This window comes from Stegostoma tigrinum, chromosome 4, assembly GCF_030684315.1.
Source record: "Stegostoma tigrinum isolate sSteTig4 chromosome 4, sSteTig4.hap1, whole genome shotgun sequence".
NCBI classification, from domain to species: domain Eukaryota; kingdom Metazoa; phylum Chordata; class Chondrichthyes; order Orectolobiformes; family Stegostomatidae; genus Stegostoma; species Stegostoma tigrinum.
Genome location: NC_081357.1, coordinates 9,895,118 through 9,910,396, shown reverse-complemented (window position 1 = coordinate 9,910,396; position 15,279 = coordinate 9,895,118). Strand labels below are relative to the sequence as shown.

General features: G+C 45.1%; 1 protein-coding gene across 3 annotated transcripts in view; it reads left to right on the top strand.

The window, feature by feature from the left end:
* coq8aa (coenzyme Q8A, genome duplicate a) overlaps positions 1-15,279 on the top strand; it is a 60,694-nt gene that overhangs the window by 30,143 nt on the left and 15,272 nt on the right. For 2 of the 3 annotated variants that reach the window (XM_048531491.1, XM_048531490.1), the window contains exons 6-9: positions 1,179-1,304; positions 8,993-9,078; positions 9,529-9,669; positions 11,173-11,254. In XM_048531491.1, the coding sequence (XP_048387448.1) occupies positions 1,179-1,304; positions 8,993-9,078; positions 9,529-9,669; positions 11,173-11,254 (435 nt within the window). The remainder of the gene's footprint in view (positions 1-1,178; positions 1,305-8,992; positions 9,079-9,528; positions 9,670-11,172; positions 11,255-15,279) is intronic. The other variant, XM_048531492.1, reaches the window with a different exon arrangement.

Genomic DNA, 15,279 nt, shown 5'->3' with positions numbered 1-15,279 from the left:
GGCTGAATGGTTTAATCCTTCTGACTTTTTTTGTTCACGGGGTTTTCTTAAGTTCTGAAACCCAAATTAAGCTGTAGCAGACTTACACACACAGCCAACCCAGTACCTAGTGATGGAGGTAACTATGGCTGGGGGAGTTTCTGGTGGCTGGCTAGGTACAGGCTCCATTTTCTGAGGCCTATCTAGCTATAACCTGGCTTCATTAGAGCAGTTATGTTCAATTATAGAAATATCCTAGTTTTTGTTTTATTTTGAATCCACTGACCTCACTAAGACTGCAGATTCCGCTGGCTAGCTATTGACCCAATATCATTCTGAGAGATACAGTTGACTGAAGTCTTTGAAAAACAAAAAGCAATAAAGGATTTGAGATTACGTTTCTATCAGAGATTGTGTTGGGAGAAGCCAGCACAAATATCAGTTGGTTCCAAGCACCCTGTTTAAAGTTATTTCTGTCAAGCCAGCAGACTTAAATTACTACAAGGCGACTTCTGTTTAGAGGATAAAGCTCCCATCCTAATCCTCACCTCTTCCAGCCCCTGTCTGATGTGAATGAGTTTTTCCAGAAGTCAGAAAAGGGACAAAACACTCTCTCTCTTTCTGTCTTGTTTGTGCTCTATCTGTCACGCATGCACTCACTCCATTTTAAATCTTGGCTGTATTCAATTTAATAATTTTATTTATATATTCTAATGCTACAGAGAGTGAGCGACCCATTACCATCATCATCCCACACCCAGATAATGAAATACAGTAGGAGGAGACTTGAATCCTGCTGAGGGCAGTGTGAAGTGACAATGACTGTTTTAAAAATTGTTAATATCCCGCATGTGGCTTTGCCACCAGCCTTGCTTTCTTCACCTCCAAACCCCTCCATCATCACCTTTCACAGTCTCCCTATCTCTCTCCTGTCCTCCATCTCTGCCCTGCCTCCTCAACCCTGTCTTTTGCCCCTCCTGAAGCCTTTTCCCTCCCCTCTCTTGCAATTAGCAACCTTGTCCCTCTGAAACTCAGTGTTTGCTCAGTACTTCCGTGGAGGACCAGATATCTTCTCTGTAACCCAGGCAGTGTCCTACCCCAGGGGCTTGATGTAACAGGTTCGAGCTTCACCTAATTGCTTATTAGCATTTAGCAGTTTGTCCTTGAACTTGTAATGATGCATACATTCTGTTCCACAGCAGGTGGCAAAGCAATACTCGATGGCAGTCCCTTCTTATCTGAAGCTAATGCTGAGAGGATTGTGAACACACTGTGTAAAGTACGAGGTGCTGCTCTCAAAATAGGTCAGATGCTCAGCATTCAAGGTAAGGGACACTGGCTGGATTCCTGACCTTGCTTTGACACTTCACTCGTAACATTGTACATTTAATTAGCCCCTTTGGCAATACTGAGTTCAATAGTATCGACTGTAAATGCTGGAAATCCTCGGCCGTTCTGGCAGCATCAGTGGAGAGAGAAACATTTACTGTTGCCGGCCAGTATCCTTCCATTTGAACTGCTAAAAGCTAGAGATAATGCAGGTTTTTTTAGCAGGTAGAAGGGCAGGGAAACAGAGAATCAAAAATTGTGGGCCAGATGACGAGAAGAGGAGAGGGGCTGGGGAGTAAATGACTGAAGAAATTATGGTGCCTAAATAAAGAGGTGGAAGTGGAACATCTTTTATTCATTTACGGGATGAGGGTATCGCTGGCAAGGCAGCATTTATCGTCCACTGCTAATTGCCCAGAAGGCAATTAAGAATCAACCACATTACTGTGGGTCTGGAGTCACATGTAGGCCAGTCCAGGTAAGGATGGCAGTTTCTTTCCCTAAAGGATATTAGTGAACCGGATGGGTTTTTCCTGACAATCGGCAATGGGTTCATGGTCATCATTAGACTCTTAATTCCAGATATTTATTAGATTCAAATTCCACCATCTGCCGTGGTGGGCTTCGAACCTGGGTCTGGGTCTCTGGATTAACAGGCCAGTGATAATGCCCCTACGCCATTGCCTCCTGTCTTAAGGAAGTCCTTTTATCTCTGGGCGGTTACAAACCACCAACCTTCTGATTAACAGCCAGACATGCTAACCTACTGTGCCACAGAGAGAGGCAGAAAGACATGCAAGAATAGGTCTAGAATCTTCACTAATAAGGGCAGTGCTTATGATCTGAAATTGTTAACCTAAAATTGCATTTGAATAGCTGTGAAATGCCTGATCAAAAGAGGGAATGGTTGTCAGCCTTCTCTTGAGCTTAGTTTTTAGAGTACTATAGGTTAATATTCAGAAACAGGATTAACGTAGCAAGCTCAAGGTCCTTATGAACTGAAGGAGGTGTTCAGCAGAGTGATCCTTCAATATGCCTTTGGTTGCCTCAATGTAGAGGAAGCTGCTTTGTGAGCGGTGAATTCGGAGTACTAAATTGAAAGAAGCACAAAAGTTGCAAAGTTTTAAATGTGAGGTGGCTCCTAAGGGGTTCAGGAAGTTCTACAGGAAGTTCAGGAGAAATCTGTTTATCCAAGAACTGGATGTAGAATGGAATTCGTACCACAAGTAACTAGATACATGTTCAGCAGACGTTTAATTAACTGGCGACTGTGGGACCAGGAATGTGCTGGTTGATCAAATATTCTGGATAATCGAGAAGTCCACATAATCAATCAGTATAACAACACAGACTAAGTAGTAGCAGGTGGTATGCCCATCACTTGACAGCATAAATCACCTAAATAGTAACGCAACTTCACCTTACATAAAACTTGCCAGCAGGGAACCTCAACTAACTCCTTGGACATTGCAATGGATCGCAATAAAACATTAAACTTCTGGTACTTGAGGTATCTAAATTTTGCCGGTTTATCGAGAGTGTACATTCAGAAAGTGCTAGTTAAAACAAAGATTGTTTTGTTTGAGAGAAAGCAGAATGGCGATCATATGACTGCCGTTAAAACCCAATCTGGTTTCCTAATGTCCTTTATGGAAAGAAATCTGATGTCCTTATCTGGTCTTCCTGATATGAGACTCCAGACCCACAGCAATGTGGTTGGCTCTTAACTGCTCCCCTGGCATTTAGGGATGGTTAGTAAATGCTGGCTTAGCCAGTGATCTCATGAACTAGTTCTTTAAGAAAAAACTTCTCGAGTTGCTAGCTTTGTTTGAAGTCTGTCTCATTTAGCACAGTAATAGTGCTGCACAGCGTGATGCAGGGTGTTCTCAATGTGAAGGTGGGACTGTGCAGTGTTCAATCATACTGTTATGGACTGATGCATAGACAGAGGAATGAGGATGAAGTCAAGTTTGTTATTCCCTCCTCTCCTGCCACAGTCCTTATCTAGTAACTATGACCTTTGGGACTTGACCAACCTGGTTAATAGTGCTGCTGCTGAGCCATTCTTGGTGATGGACCTTGAAGTCCCCTACCTGGAACACATCTGTACCCTTGCCATCCTCTGTGCATCTGAATGGTGAGGTGGCAATTAGCAGGAAGTTTCCTTTACCATGTTAGACCTGATGCCATGAGAATTTCCTGAGGTCAGAAGTTAGTGTTGAGAACTCCAGGGCAACCTTCTCCAACTGTGCTGCCACCTCTCACTAGTCCGCCGTTCACGTGGGACAGGACACATCCAGTGTTGCTATTGTCTGGGACATAGCCATACTGATGGTTGCTTGATTATTTTGTGCGATAGCTGTCTCAAGTTTACCGTAAGCCCCAAGTTTTTGTTAGTTCCATTCCAAGTCTTGCTTGGAACTATATTGCTGTCACAAAACCTTCCCTAAAAGGTGTGGGAAGTAGAGACCATGAATATTTTTGAGGCAGGATAGATAAGATTCCTGCTAAGAAACAGGCTGAGAGGTTATCAGGGTTAGGTAGTAATGTGATCAGCTCTGATCTTATTGAATGGCTGAGTAGGCTTATCAGGCTGAGTGACCTAGTCAGCTCTTATTGCTGTTTGTAATCATGTTTACATGTTCGTGTGTTTTTGTTTGAGTTTACAGTGGAAACTTGCTGTGGATATATTGCACTCAGTTGTTAGTTCATGGTGCAATTATAAGTGGAGGAAGGAATAGGACATCTAGGATTCAGACGGTATATTGCCAAATGTTAGTAGGCAGTGCAGTGGCTGGAGAACCTATGGAAAATACATGTCATCATATTTCTGTAGCTTCTCGTTAGCAAAACACCAGGGCTTAAGTGGGCCTTTGCTAAATGTATTGAAATAAACTGTAGACTGAAGTAAAGCTCACAGTTTCAACATTATATAAGTTTTCGTGGAGGAGAATATCAATATACAAACTTTTCTAGCATGCCACAAACTGACTCTGAAAGCTACTTTTCATACAGCAGCATTTTCTAGAACACATCCCTCAGCACTTTAAAACTTGATGTGTTTGTTCAAATCTATTACTTTTCCTTGTCAGATAATATCAGTTTGGTTGGTTGGTTGTTGTAGATGGGTTATTTGAACCTCGTGTGTGCTAACTGATTTTCCGTTGGTTGGAGTTTCACGCATCCGGACAAGTGGGAGTATTCTATCACACTCCTGACTTGTGCCATGTCGGTGGTGAGCAGGCTTTGGGGAGTCAGGAGGTGAGTTTTCATACTGCAGTATTTCTAGCCTCTGACCTGCTGTTGTAGCCACTGTGTTTATCTGGCTAATCGAGTTCGGTATCTGGTCAGTGGTTGGTAAGAAGTGGTCTGGGTGCAGAAGGGAATTACAGGGATAGGGAGGGGTGGGGCTATGGAGGGGATTACAGGGATAGGGAGGGGTGGAGGTATGGATGGGATTACAGGGATAGGGAGGGGTGTGGGTCCGGCGGGGTTATAGGAGTAGGGAGGGGTGTGGGTCTGGAGGGGATTACAGGGATAGGGAAGGGTGTGGGTCCGGCGGGGTTATAGGACTGGGGAGGGGTGTGGGTCTGGGGGGATTACGGGGATAGGGAGGGGTGGGTGTATGGAGGGAATTAGAGATAGGGAGGGGTTGGGGTATGGAGGGGATTACAGAGATAGGGAGGGGTGGGGGTATGGAGGGGATTACAAGGATAGGGAGGGGTGTTGGTCTGGGGGGATTACAGGGATAGGGAGCAGTGTGGGTCTGGAGGGGATTACAGGGATAGGTTGGGGTGGGGGTATGGATGGGATTACAGGGATAGGGAGCAGTGTGGGTCTGGAGGGGATTACAGGGATAGGTTGGGGTGGGGGTATGGATGGGATTTCAGGGATAGGGAGCAGTGTGGGTCTGGAGGGGATTACAGGGATAGGTTGGGGTGGGGGTATGGAGGGGATTACAGGGATAGGGAGCAGTGTGGGTCTGGAGGGGATTACAGGGATAGGTTGGGGTGGGGGTATGGATGGGATTACAGGGATAGGGAGGGGTGTGGGTCTGGAGGGGATTACAGGGATAGGTTGGGGTGGGGGTATGGATGGGATTTCAGGGATAGGGAGCAGTGTGGGTCTGGAGGGGATTACAGGGATAGGTTGGGGTGGGGGTATGGAGGGGATTACAGGGATAGGGAGCAGTGTGGGTCTGGAGGGGATTACAGGGATAGGTTGGGGTGGGGGTATGGATGGGATTACAGGGATAGGGAGGGGTGTGGGTCTGGGGGGATTACGGGGATAGGGAGGGGTGTGGGTCTGGAGGGGATTACAGCGATAGGGAGGGGTGTGGGTCCGGAGGGGTTATCGGGATAGGGAGGGGTGTGGGTCTGGGGGGATTAATGGGATAGGGAGGGGTGTGGGTCCGGAGGGGTTCTCTGGATAGGGAGGGGTGTGGGTCTGGGGGGATTAATGGGATAGGGAGGGGTGTGGGTCCGGAGGGGTTCTCGGGATAGGGAGGGGTCTGGGTCTGGGGGGATTAATGGGATAGGGAGGGGTGTGGGTCTGGGGGGATTACAGGGATAGGGAGGGGTGTGGGTCCGGAGGGGTTATCGGGATAGGGAGGGGTGTGGGTCTGGGGGGATTAATGGGATAGGGAGGGGTGTGGGTCCGGAGGGGTTCTCGGGATAGGGAGGGGTCTGGGTCTGGGGGGGATTACAGGGATAGGGAGGGGTGTGGGTCTGGGGGGGATTACAGGGATAGGGAGGGGTGGGGGTCTGGAGGGGATTACAGGGATAGGGAGGGGTGTGGGTCTGGGGGGGATTACAGGGATAGGGAGGGGTGTGGGTCTGGGGGGGATTACAGGGATAGGAAGGGGTGTGGGTCTGGGGGGGATTACAGAGATAGGGAGGGGTGTGGGTCTGGGGGGGATTACAGAGATAGGGAGGGGTGTGGGTCTGGGGGGGATTACAGAGATAGGGAGGGGTGTGGGTCTGGAGGGGATTACAGGGATAGGGACGGGTGTGGGTCTGGAGGGGATTACAGGGATAGGGAGGGGTGTGGGTCTGGGGAAATTTGAAAACAACAGTGAGAATTCAAAATGGATGCTTGGCAGGACTGTGCACCAGAGAGGGCCGTGTTGATTGAGGTTCGGGTGTGGTGCGAGTTTGCATATTGACTGCGGATGTTCAGATGGCCTTGTGTTTACGGAGGATGAAAATGCATTGCTGCGGTTGAATAACAAGATGAAAGTTGCAGTAGGTGGGCAGAGGTAGGAGTGGAGGTGCCCAGTGTTGTTGCTGGAAACTCTCGTGTTATCTCCAAGAGGCTAATGTACTGCTGTGAAAATGAAATAAATTGTTTACCTTTTATTCGAGATGTATGGCCATTCACAGGTCACTAAATTACATAGAATTAAAAGCCTGGGGGTAATGTTGGCTGAGAGCGAGAGAGAGCAGACAGCAGTGGTGAACTGTTGTTTCTAGATCAGAAGGAAGTTTACAACAGTGACCCCCCGTGGATTGTATTTGAATTGTTGCTACTTTAGAGATAAGTTAATGGCCCAGATTTTGGGTGTACAGAACAATTTGAACGTTTTGTTGATGACATGAAACTTTGAGTGTGATGTACAATGGCAAGGATAGTGACAAACCTGGAAAGCGCACAGACTGACGAAGTAAGTAGACAGGTGACAGATGAAATTTATTGCAGGTAAATGTGAAGAGTTCCGTGTTGGTGGAAAGACGGAGGGAGGGTAATATATAGAATAGTGGTTATGCACAGGCTGCTGAAACAGAGAGAGCTGAGGTATTTGTATACAATCTTTGTGCCAGATTAAATTGAGAACATTTTTGATAAAAGCATGTGTGATCAAAAACTTATTAAATAGCAGATTAGGATATGCAATCTAGAAAGTTATGCTAAACCTTCAAATGGGGTAGGACATCAAGGATGTGGAGAGATGCAGAACAGATTTATTCGAATGGTGCCAGGGATGAGGGAGTTCACTTTTGCAGAGAGACTGAAGATGTTGAGTTTGTTCTCCTCACAGCTGAAAAGATGAAGAGGAGATTTGAGAGAGGTGGTTAAAATCAAGAAGGCTTTCATTGAGGAGAAACTGCTGGCAGGAAGATTGGTGAGCAGACCACAAAGATGTAAGGTGGCTGGCAGGAAGGAAGATGTGGAAATTGTCAGGACTGAGCAAGTTATGATGATACCTAAAAGGATAACGGAACTAGATTCAGTAAATCACAGATAACTCAATAAACATTTGGTGGGCATTGATTTAGAGGGCTAAGAGGATAGATCACAATAGGCCAAAGTGGAAAGTTCTTTAATGGCCTCCTTCCTTGTGTCTTGTTCTCTCAAGAAATCATGTTTCTTGAGTTGATGGCCTCGTGATATTACCGCTAGACTGTTAATCCAGAGACTCTGCTCACATTCTGGTGACCCAGGTTCAAATCCCACCATGGCAGGTGGCAGAATTTGAATTCAATGAAGAAAAACCTCTGGAATTGACAGTCTCATGATGACCACGAATCCATTGCTGATTGTCGGAAAAACCCATCTGGTTCGCTAATGTCCTCTAGGGAAGGAAACTGCTGTCTGTACCTGGTCTGGCCTATATGTAACTCCAGACCCACAGCAATGTGGTTGACTCTGAACGGCCCTCTGGGCAATTAGGGACGGGCAATAAATGCTGCCTGGCCAGTGAGACCCTCCATCTGTGAATGACTATAATAAAAAAAGGTGTCTTTAAAATCTGACACAATAGGTGATGTCTGTTACCTCTGATCTTGAGACCAGGACCAAGTTCAGTGAGGAGCTGTGTGGAACTTCAAGACAGACTATTTCCAAGCTGTAAATGCTGAATGGAGGAGGCAGCTGCTCAGATCTCTCCATCCTCAGTGATGGGAGAGCCCAGCAAATCACTGCACACGTTTCTGGGTCTTAGCATTGAGGGGGATGTAGTTACACCTTTTGGCCTTAATGATGACGTTGTTTCAGGATAGATGCTGTGGGAGCTGTGATTCTGACACTGTTTCCTGTTTCCTGCCATATTTATGAAAACTGACTGCGTTCCCCTTTCTGTGAAATAAGGAAGACTTGGCACCATTTTGCCTGACTTCCTTTTGGACTCATGTTCCTTTGTATGATTGTAATTACATGATCGCTTGCTTTTTCTAAAATTACTCAGCAGTAGGATAGCGCAGACTGCCTTCTGATTCCAAAGAAATTGAGGCTTTGAGGTCCTGGGTGTTCTTGGCGTGTGAAGCCATCACCAGTTGCTTGCCCTAGATATGCCCCGTACCTTCAGTGTTCTCTCTGGCCATTTATTGGAGCTTCCTCAGCTACTTCACGCTACACTGTGATGATTTGGACCTGGGCCCCTTTGCTCTGTTATTGGCAGCCAAGACTGCGGACATGGAGCTGTACTGTCAGCTTTTTCCTTCACATCTGTTCATATTTTAAAACGAAATTCCTTTAAAACAGGGCTCCACAATGTGTTTGGACCCCAAGTGAGGCCAAAAGCTGAAATGTCAGGGCTGTGAGCCCCCATGTGCAGGCTGTGGGGTACCGCATGTGGAATCCTGTGTGTAACTTACACTGTGTTTGCACTGCATTCACAGTGATCACCCCTGTCTCCTGAGCTGAACTGCGATGTCTGATTCTGACCTGTTCTCTTGCCTTTCTTCAGATGAAGCTTTCATCAACCCTCAGCTGCAGAAGATATTTGAACGTGCTCGACAGAGTGCTGACTTCATGCCCAGCAAACAGATGATGGTTAGTGCCCACTGTCTCCCCAGTCCCTGTATCCCATGTCCTCTCTCTCCCTTCACCATTTTCCTGCACTTTGCCCTATAATCACTGAGTTCCACCTTTTGCCCGGATTTCTCTCTTTTTAACTATTGTTATGCTTTTCAGCATTGCCGTGTTTGACTGTCCATGTAACTGGTGATAATCACTCCCAGTCCCTAACCATTAGCTACTGACTGCTGGTGTCCATGAGGTGCTGATGAATTTACCCAGAGACTCAGTAGCAAAGGGCTTTATTCTGTTTGTGGGTCTGATGATCAGAAAGCAGATCCTGAACCTCCCGTCTGAAGCATTTGTCCTCCTGGATTAACCAGCTATTGTGACCTGAATCTTTCCACTTCCGTTATTAAATTTTATTCCTGTACCTTTACCTCCTGACTGCCACCTTTATCCATTGTTGTGTATATCTTTCTGCAGAAGGTGCTAAGCAGTGACCTGGGGCCTAATTGGAAAGATCAGCTGGAGTTTTTTGAAGATCGACCATTTGCAGCAGCTTCCATTGGCCAGGTCCACCTGGCAAAGCTGAAAGATGGCAGGGAGGTGGCTATGAAGATTCAGGTTGTATGACATGATTTTCTGTCTTAAACTGCTTGTCTGCTTCATTGCTGACTTACTTAAAACTGTGTTCTGGTGTATGTAGCCTCACGTCCTAATCAATTATTGGGAACGCTGAAATCATTTTCTGTCCGTGCTCCAAACTTCACTTGTAATGAATTTTCTCCGTCCCTCTCCCTAGAACCAATCTAAGATGTTAAATTAATCAGCTAATACTCTCGGGTTCACGTTTTATCCTGTGGTGAGCTTCCTGCCTATCACTAAGACTGCTTATTTCCACATATAAGACGATAAAAACGAGGAACGGGAGTAGGCCATTTGGCTCCTTGAGACTGCTTCACTATTCAATAGGATCATGGCTGATTCAACACTCCTCATGTCCACTTTCGAATATTTTCCTTATAACCCTCGATTCCCTCACACATCAAGATTCTATCACCTCTGTAACACCACCTCCCTCCACCCTTGTCTTGGCTATTCTGCAGGTGAAAACTCATTCCTATCTTTATATAACAGGGCGTAGAGCTGGGTGAACACAGCAAGCCGAGCAGGAAAACTGATGTTTCAGGTCTAGACCCTTCTTCTGAAATTTCTGAAAATTTCTGCTGTGTTCATTCAGCTCTACACCTTGTTACATCAGATTCTCCAGCATCAGCAGTTCCTACTATCTCATTCCTATCTTTGTTACCTCTAGACTTGACTACCAATGCCTTTCTTCACTGTTCTTCCACATCCAACCCTCTGTAAACTTGACGTTGTCCAAAACTCTACTGCCTCTGTCTTCATGTGCACCAAGTAGTGATCATGGGTCTACATGGGCCCCAGTCAAGCAACATCTTGATTTAAAATTTCTCACCCCTGTTTTCAAATTCCTCCATGGCTTTGCCCCTCCCCCAGCTCTGTAATATCTTCAGGCTCAACGCCATCTGAGATTTCTGCATTTCTCTAATTCTGGCATCTTTGGTGTCAGTGATTTTAATTGTTCCACCATTGGTCATGCTTCCACTTGCCTTGGTCCCTAGCCTGCAATAGTCTTCCGAATACCCCTCTGCCTCTCTGTATTACTCTTTTGTGAGGCATTCCTTAAAACATACCACTTTGATCTAACATTTGGTCGTCTAATCTGGCATGTCTTTATGTGGCTCATAAGAATATGGGAAATAGGAACAAGAGTAGACCATTCAATCCTTTACATCTGCTCCACCATTCACTGAGGACATGGCTGATCATTACCTCAGTATCATTTTCCAGTGTTAGCCCTGCTTCATTCTAGTCTTGTTTTATGATGTTCCTTTGATGTATCTTGTAATTATTTTCTGACGTTAGATGTGCTGTACAAACACTAATTTCTGTTATGTTGAAACCACTGCCAAGTGCCTGGGAAGAATGGAGGTTTTGGTGGTTTATTCACAGTTTGGCCGGCTGGTGGTGGGGCTCAGTGCTGGGGGAGAGGGGCCTACATACCTGGCTCAATGAATGACTGTACTCCTGTGTTATTATCTGCAGTATCCTGGAGTTGCTCAGAGTATTGCCAGTGATGTTGCCAACCTGATAACAGTAATGAACATGAGCAATGCTCTACCTGAAGGTGAGTCACCTGTGCCTGAGACATGAAAATCTCTCTCGCTTCAATCAGCTATTGTTTTACGCCCGATTCGCTCCATGCTCTGTGTCTTCTGTCACCTGAGTCACTCTAGCTGTGTTTTCACCAGAGGGCAGTGTGGAGCGTGGGTGAACCTTCTGTTTCCCGACCTTACCAGGGTTTGCTGAGATACCTCCCTGTGACCAGTTCATTGTTAATCTGTTTCCATGTGGAGTCACCCTGCAGCTTACAGGTTATGGAGAAACAGGCAGTGCATGTGACTACTCAGCTGTCCAGGAGAGCCAGGCATATGGTATAGCAGAATTTGTCTGAGTGTGTCTCACTATTCAACCAGTTATTTAGTTCTAAAAACTAATGGAAGCAATAGTTTATCTGGGGAGGGATTCCAGAGACAAGACGATGGCATCATGGTATTGTAGATTCCACGATAGTTTGTAGTCTCCCGGGTGCTGGGTTCAGAGCTGTGTCTGAACGGGTGCAGAGCACTATGGGGTGGTGGGATGAACTTCTGGTAGACATGGTCCATATTGGAATCAGTAACATGGGAGAAAAAGGGATGTGAGCTGCTGTCAGTATTTAGGGAGCAAGGTAGAAAATTAATAAGCAGTATCTCAAAAGTAGTAATCTCTGGACAGCTCCTAGAAGCGGGGAGAGAGGGCTTGGCCCAAAGAAATCAAGAACAGAATCTATCTTGTTAGAGCTAAAGAAAATGGAGAGAGCTCACTGCCACCTTCTCGAGGAGTATAAATGCTGGCCCAGCCACTGAAGCCCACATGTGATGAATGAATGAGAAAGGTACCATCACATTGTTGGGTGTATCCTGTAAACCATCACCTCGACGGGACTGACTTGCCAGGAAATTACAGTGAGGTACAAGTGTTATAGAGCAGTTGTAATGAAATAAATCTAATACAGACTGGGGTGGTAGTACTGGTGTAAAGGAGCCAGAGGGTAAAAGTTCCTAGATTCTGTTCATGAGGATTATTTTACATTGATTTGTTTCCAGTCTAATATCAAAGATGTATCGCTAGGCCTGATTCATGGGAATGAGGGTGAAGTCGATCAGATATCAGTCAGGGATCACTTGCAGAACTGTAATCATAGTATAAAAAGGCTAGGGGCTGGTTATGGAAAAAGAGAAGGAACGCAGGAGAAGCGACGGCCTAGTGTTATTATCACTTGACTGTTAATCTAGAAACCCAGATAATGCACTGGGAACCCTGGTTCAAGTCCTGCCACGGCAGATGTTAGGATTTGAATTCAATAAATATCTGGATTTACGATGACTGTGAATCTATTGTCGATTGTCAGGAAAATCCCATCTGGTTCACTAACCTCGTTTAAGGGAGGAAACTGCCATCCTTACGTGGTCTGGCCAACATGTGACTCCAGGCCCACAGCAATGTGGTTGACTCTTAACTTCCCTCTGGACAATTAGGGACGGGCATTAAATGCTGCGTGGCCAACAACACCCTCATCCCATGAATGAATAATGACTAAAAGAAACATTACTGGGTGTCTATACAGACCTCCAAAATGTAGGCGTAATGTTAGGAATAGCATGAAACAGGAGATTAAAGATGTCTGCAGTTAAGGAGCATCTGTAATTATGGGTGACTTTAATCTGCATTTAGATTGGGCAAGTCAAATTAGTAGCATTACCACAGAGGAGGAATTCCTGGATCGTATTTGGGATGGTTTTCGCAAATAGTGCATTGATAAGCTGAATAGAGAACAGGCCATGAAACAAAAACAGAAATTGCTGGCGAAACTTGGCATGTCTGGCAGTATCTGTGCAGAGAAAGCAGAATTAATGTTTCGAATCCAGTGACTAATAAGAACAGGATTCAGTGTTAATTTTGCTTTCTGCCCACAGATGCTGCCAGACCTGAGTTTTTCCAGCAATTTCAGCTTTTGTTTCAGATCTCCAGCATCGACAGTTTGTTTTATTTTGGGGAACAGTTATCCTAGACTGGGTATTGTGTAGTGAGAAAGGAATAGTTAGCAATTTAGTTCTGTGGGTATGAATGACCATAATATGAGAGAATTACTCCTCAAGATGGAGAGTGATGGAGTTGATTCTGTGACTGAAGTCCTGTCTCAAAACAGAGGAAAGTTTGCGGTGGGAGTTGGCTGAGAGATTGGGGAACATTACTTAAAGGGATGATGGTGGAAAGGCAATGGCAGACTTTCAGAAAGCACATGGATGAGGTGTTACAGTTGTTCATTCCAGTCTGGTACAAAGGTTCCAAACCAGGGAAATTACAGATTGTATCCGATCCGAGGAAGAGGCGTACCAATTGGCCAGAATTTTTTTAAAAAAAGTCAGGTCCAAGGGATGGAAGCAGTTTCAGAATTGAGTAAATTAGAACATTGGGATTGATTAAGAAAGGAAAAACAGAACATGAGTGTGAGCTTGTGGGAAATGGAAAAACTGAGTCTAAAAGTTTCTATAGATGTGTGAAGAAAAATGTAGGTCCCTTACATCAGAAATAGGGAAATTTACAATGTGGAACAAAGAAATAGCTGACCAACTGAATACATACTTGGTATCTGTGCTCACAAAATAAATTGCAAATGACATATCAGGAACATTGGGGAACACAGGGTTTAGCAAGAGGGCGGGACTGAAGAAGATGTGTATTTGTAGGGAAATGGTGTTGGGGGAATTGGGGATTGAAGGTTGATTAATTCCCAGTCCGGGAAAAACTACATCTGAGAAGATTTAAGAAAGTGACCCTAGAATTAACGGGTGCAGTCTTCCAAAATTCTCTAGACTCTGGAAGAGTTCTTACAGATTGGAGGCCAGCTAATGTAATCCTGCTATTTAAAAAGGGAGGTAGAGAGGAAACTGGGAATTGTAGATTAATCAGCCTGATGTCAGTAGTGGGGAAAATGCTAGTGTCTATTATAAAAGTTTCAGTAGCTGAGTGCTTGGAAAATAGTGACATGGTCAGACAGAGTCAGCATGGATTTATAAATGGGGAATAGTGCTTGACAAATTGACTGACTTCTTCCAGGATGTGACTGGTAGAGTTGATGAGCAGGAGAATCAATGAATGTAGATTATTTACTCTCTCAGAAGGCTTTCTGCAAAAGTCTGTCACAAGAGATTAATGTGTAAAATTAATACCCAAAGGATTGGAAGTTGTGTGATAACATGGTGTGAAGCTGGATGAACACAGCAGACCAGGCAGCATCAGAGGAGCAGGAAAGCTGACGTTTCAGGTCAAGACTCTTCTTTGTATTGAAAACTGGTTGGCAGACAGGAAACAGTTGGAATAAATGATAGGCAGGAGTAATGGGGTATCACAGGGATAAGTGCTAGGACTCCAGCTATTCATATCATATTCATAGAGTAATACAGCATGGATACAGGCCCTTCAGCCCCAAACTGGTCCATGCTGACCATGGTGCCAATTGAACTTGTTCCAATTGTACACGTTTGGTCTTCTAAGCCCTTCTCATCCAGGTACCTTTCGAAATGTTTTTAAAATGCCATGAATGAGATGAGGGAACTAAATGTTATACCTCTACGTTTGCAGATGAGACAAAGCAGGGTGGGACGGTGCACTGTAGGGAGGATAAATGTGAGGTTATCTACTTTGTGAGCAATAACAAGAAGGCAGCTGATTATCTGAATGGCTATAAATTGAAAGGGGGGAATGTTCAGTGAAACCTGGGCACCCTTGTACACCAGCCACTGAAATAGTTGTGGAGGTACATGAAGGTAAATGGTATGTTGACCTTCATAGTGAGAGGATTGGAGTACAGGAACAGGGATGTCTTGCTGCAGTTATACAGTGCCTTGGTGAGATCAGATCTGGAAATTTTGTGTAGTTTGTCTCTCTTTCCTGAGGAAGGATGCTCTTGCAATAGAGCAAAGGTTTGCCAGACTGCTGCTTCATTGGTGGGACTGACGTATGAGGAGAGGTTAAATTGGTTAAGATTATATTCACTGGAGTTTAGACGAATGAGGGGAGAGTCTCAGAGAAACCCATACAATTCTA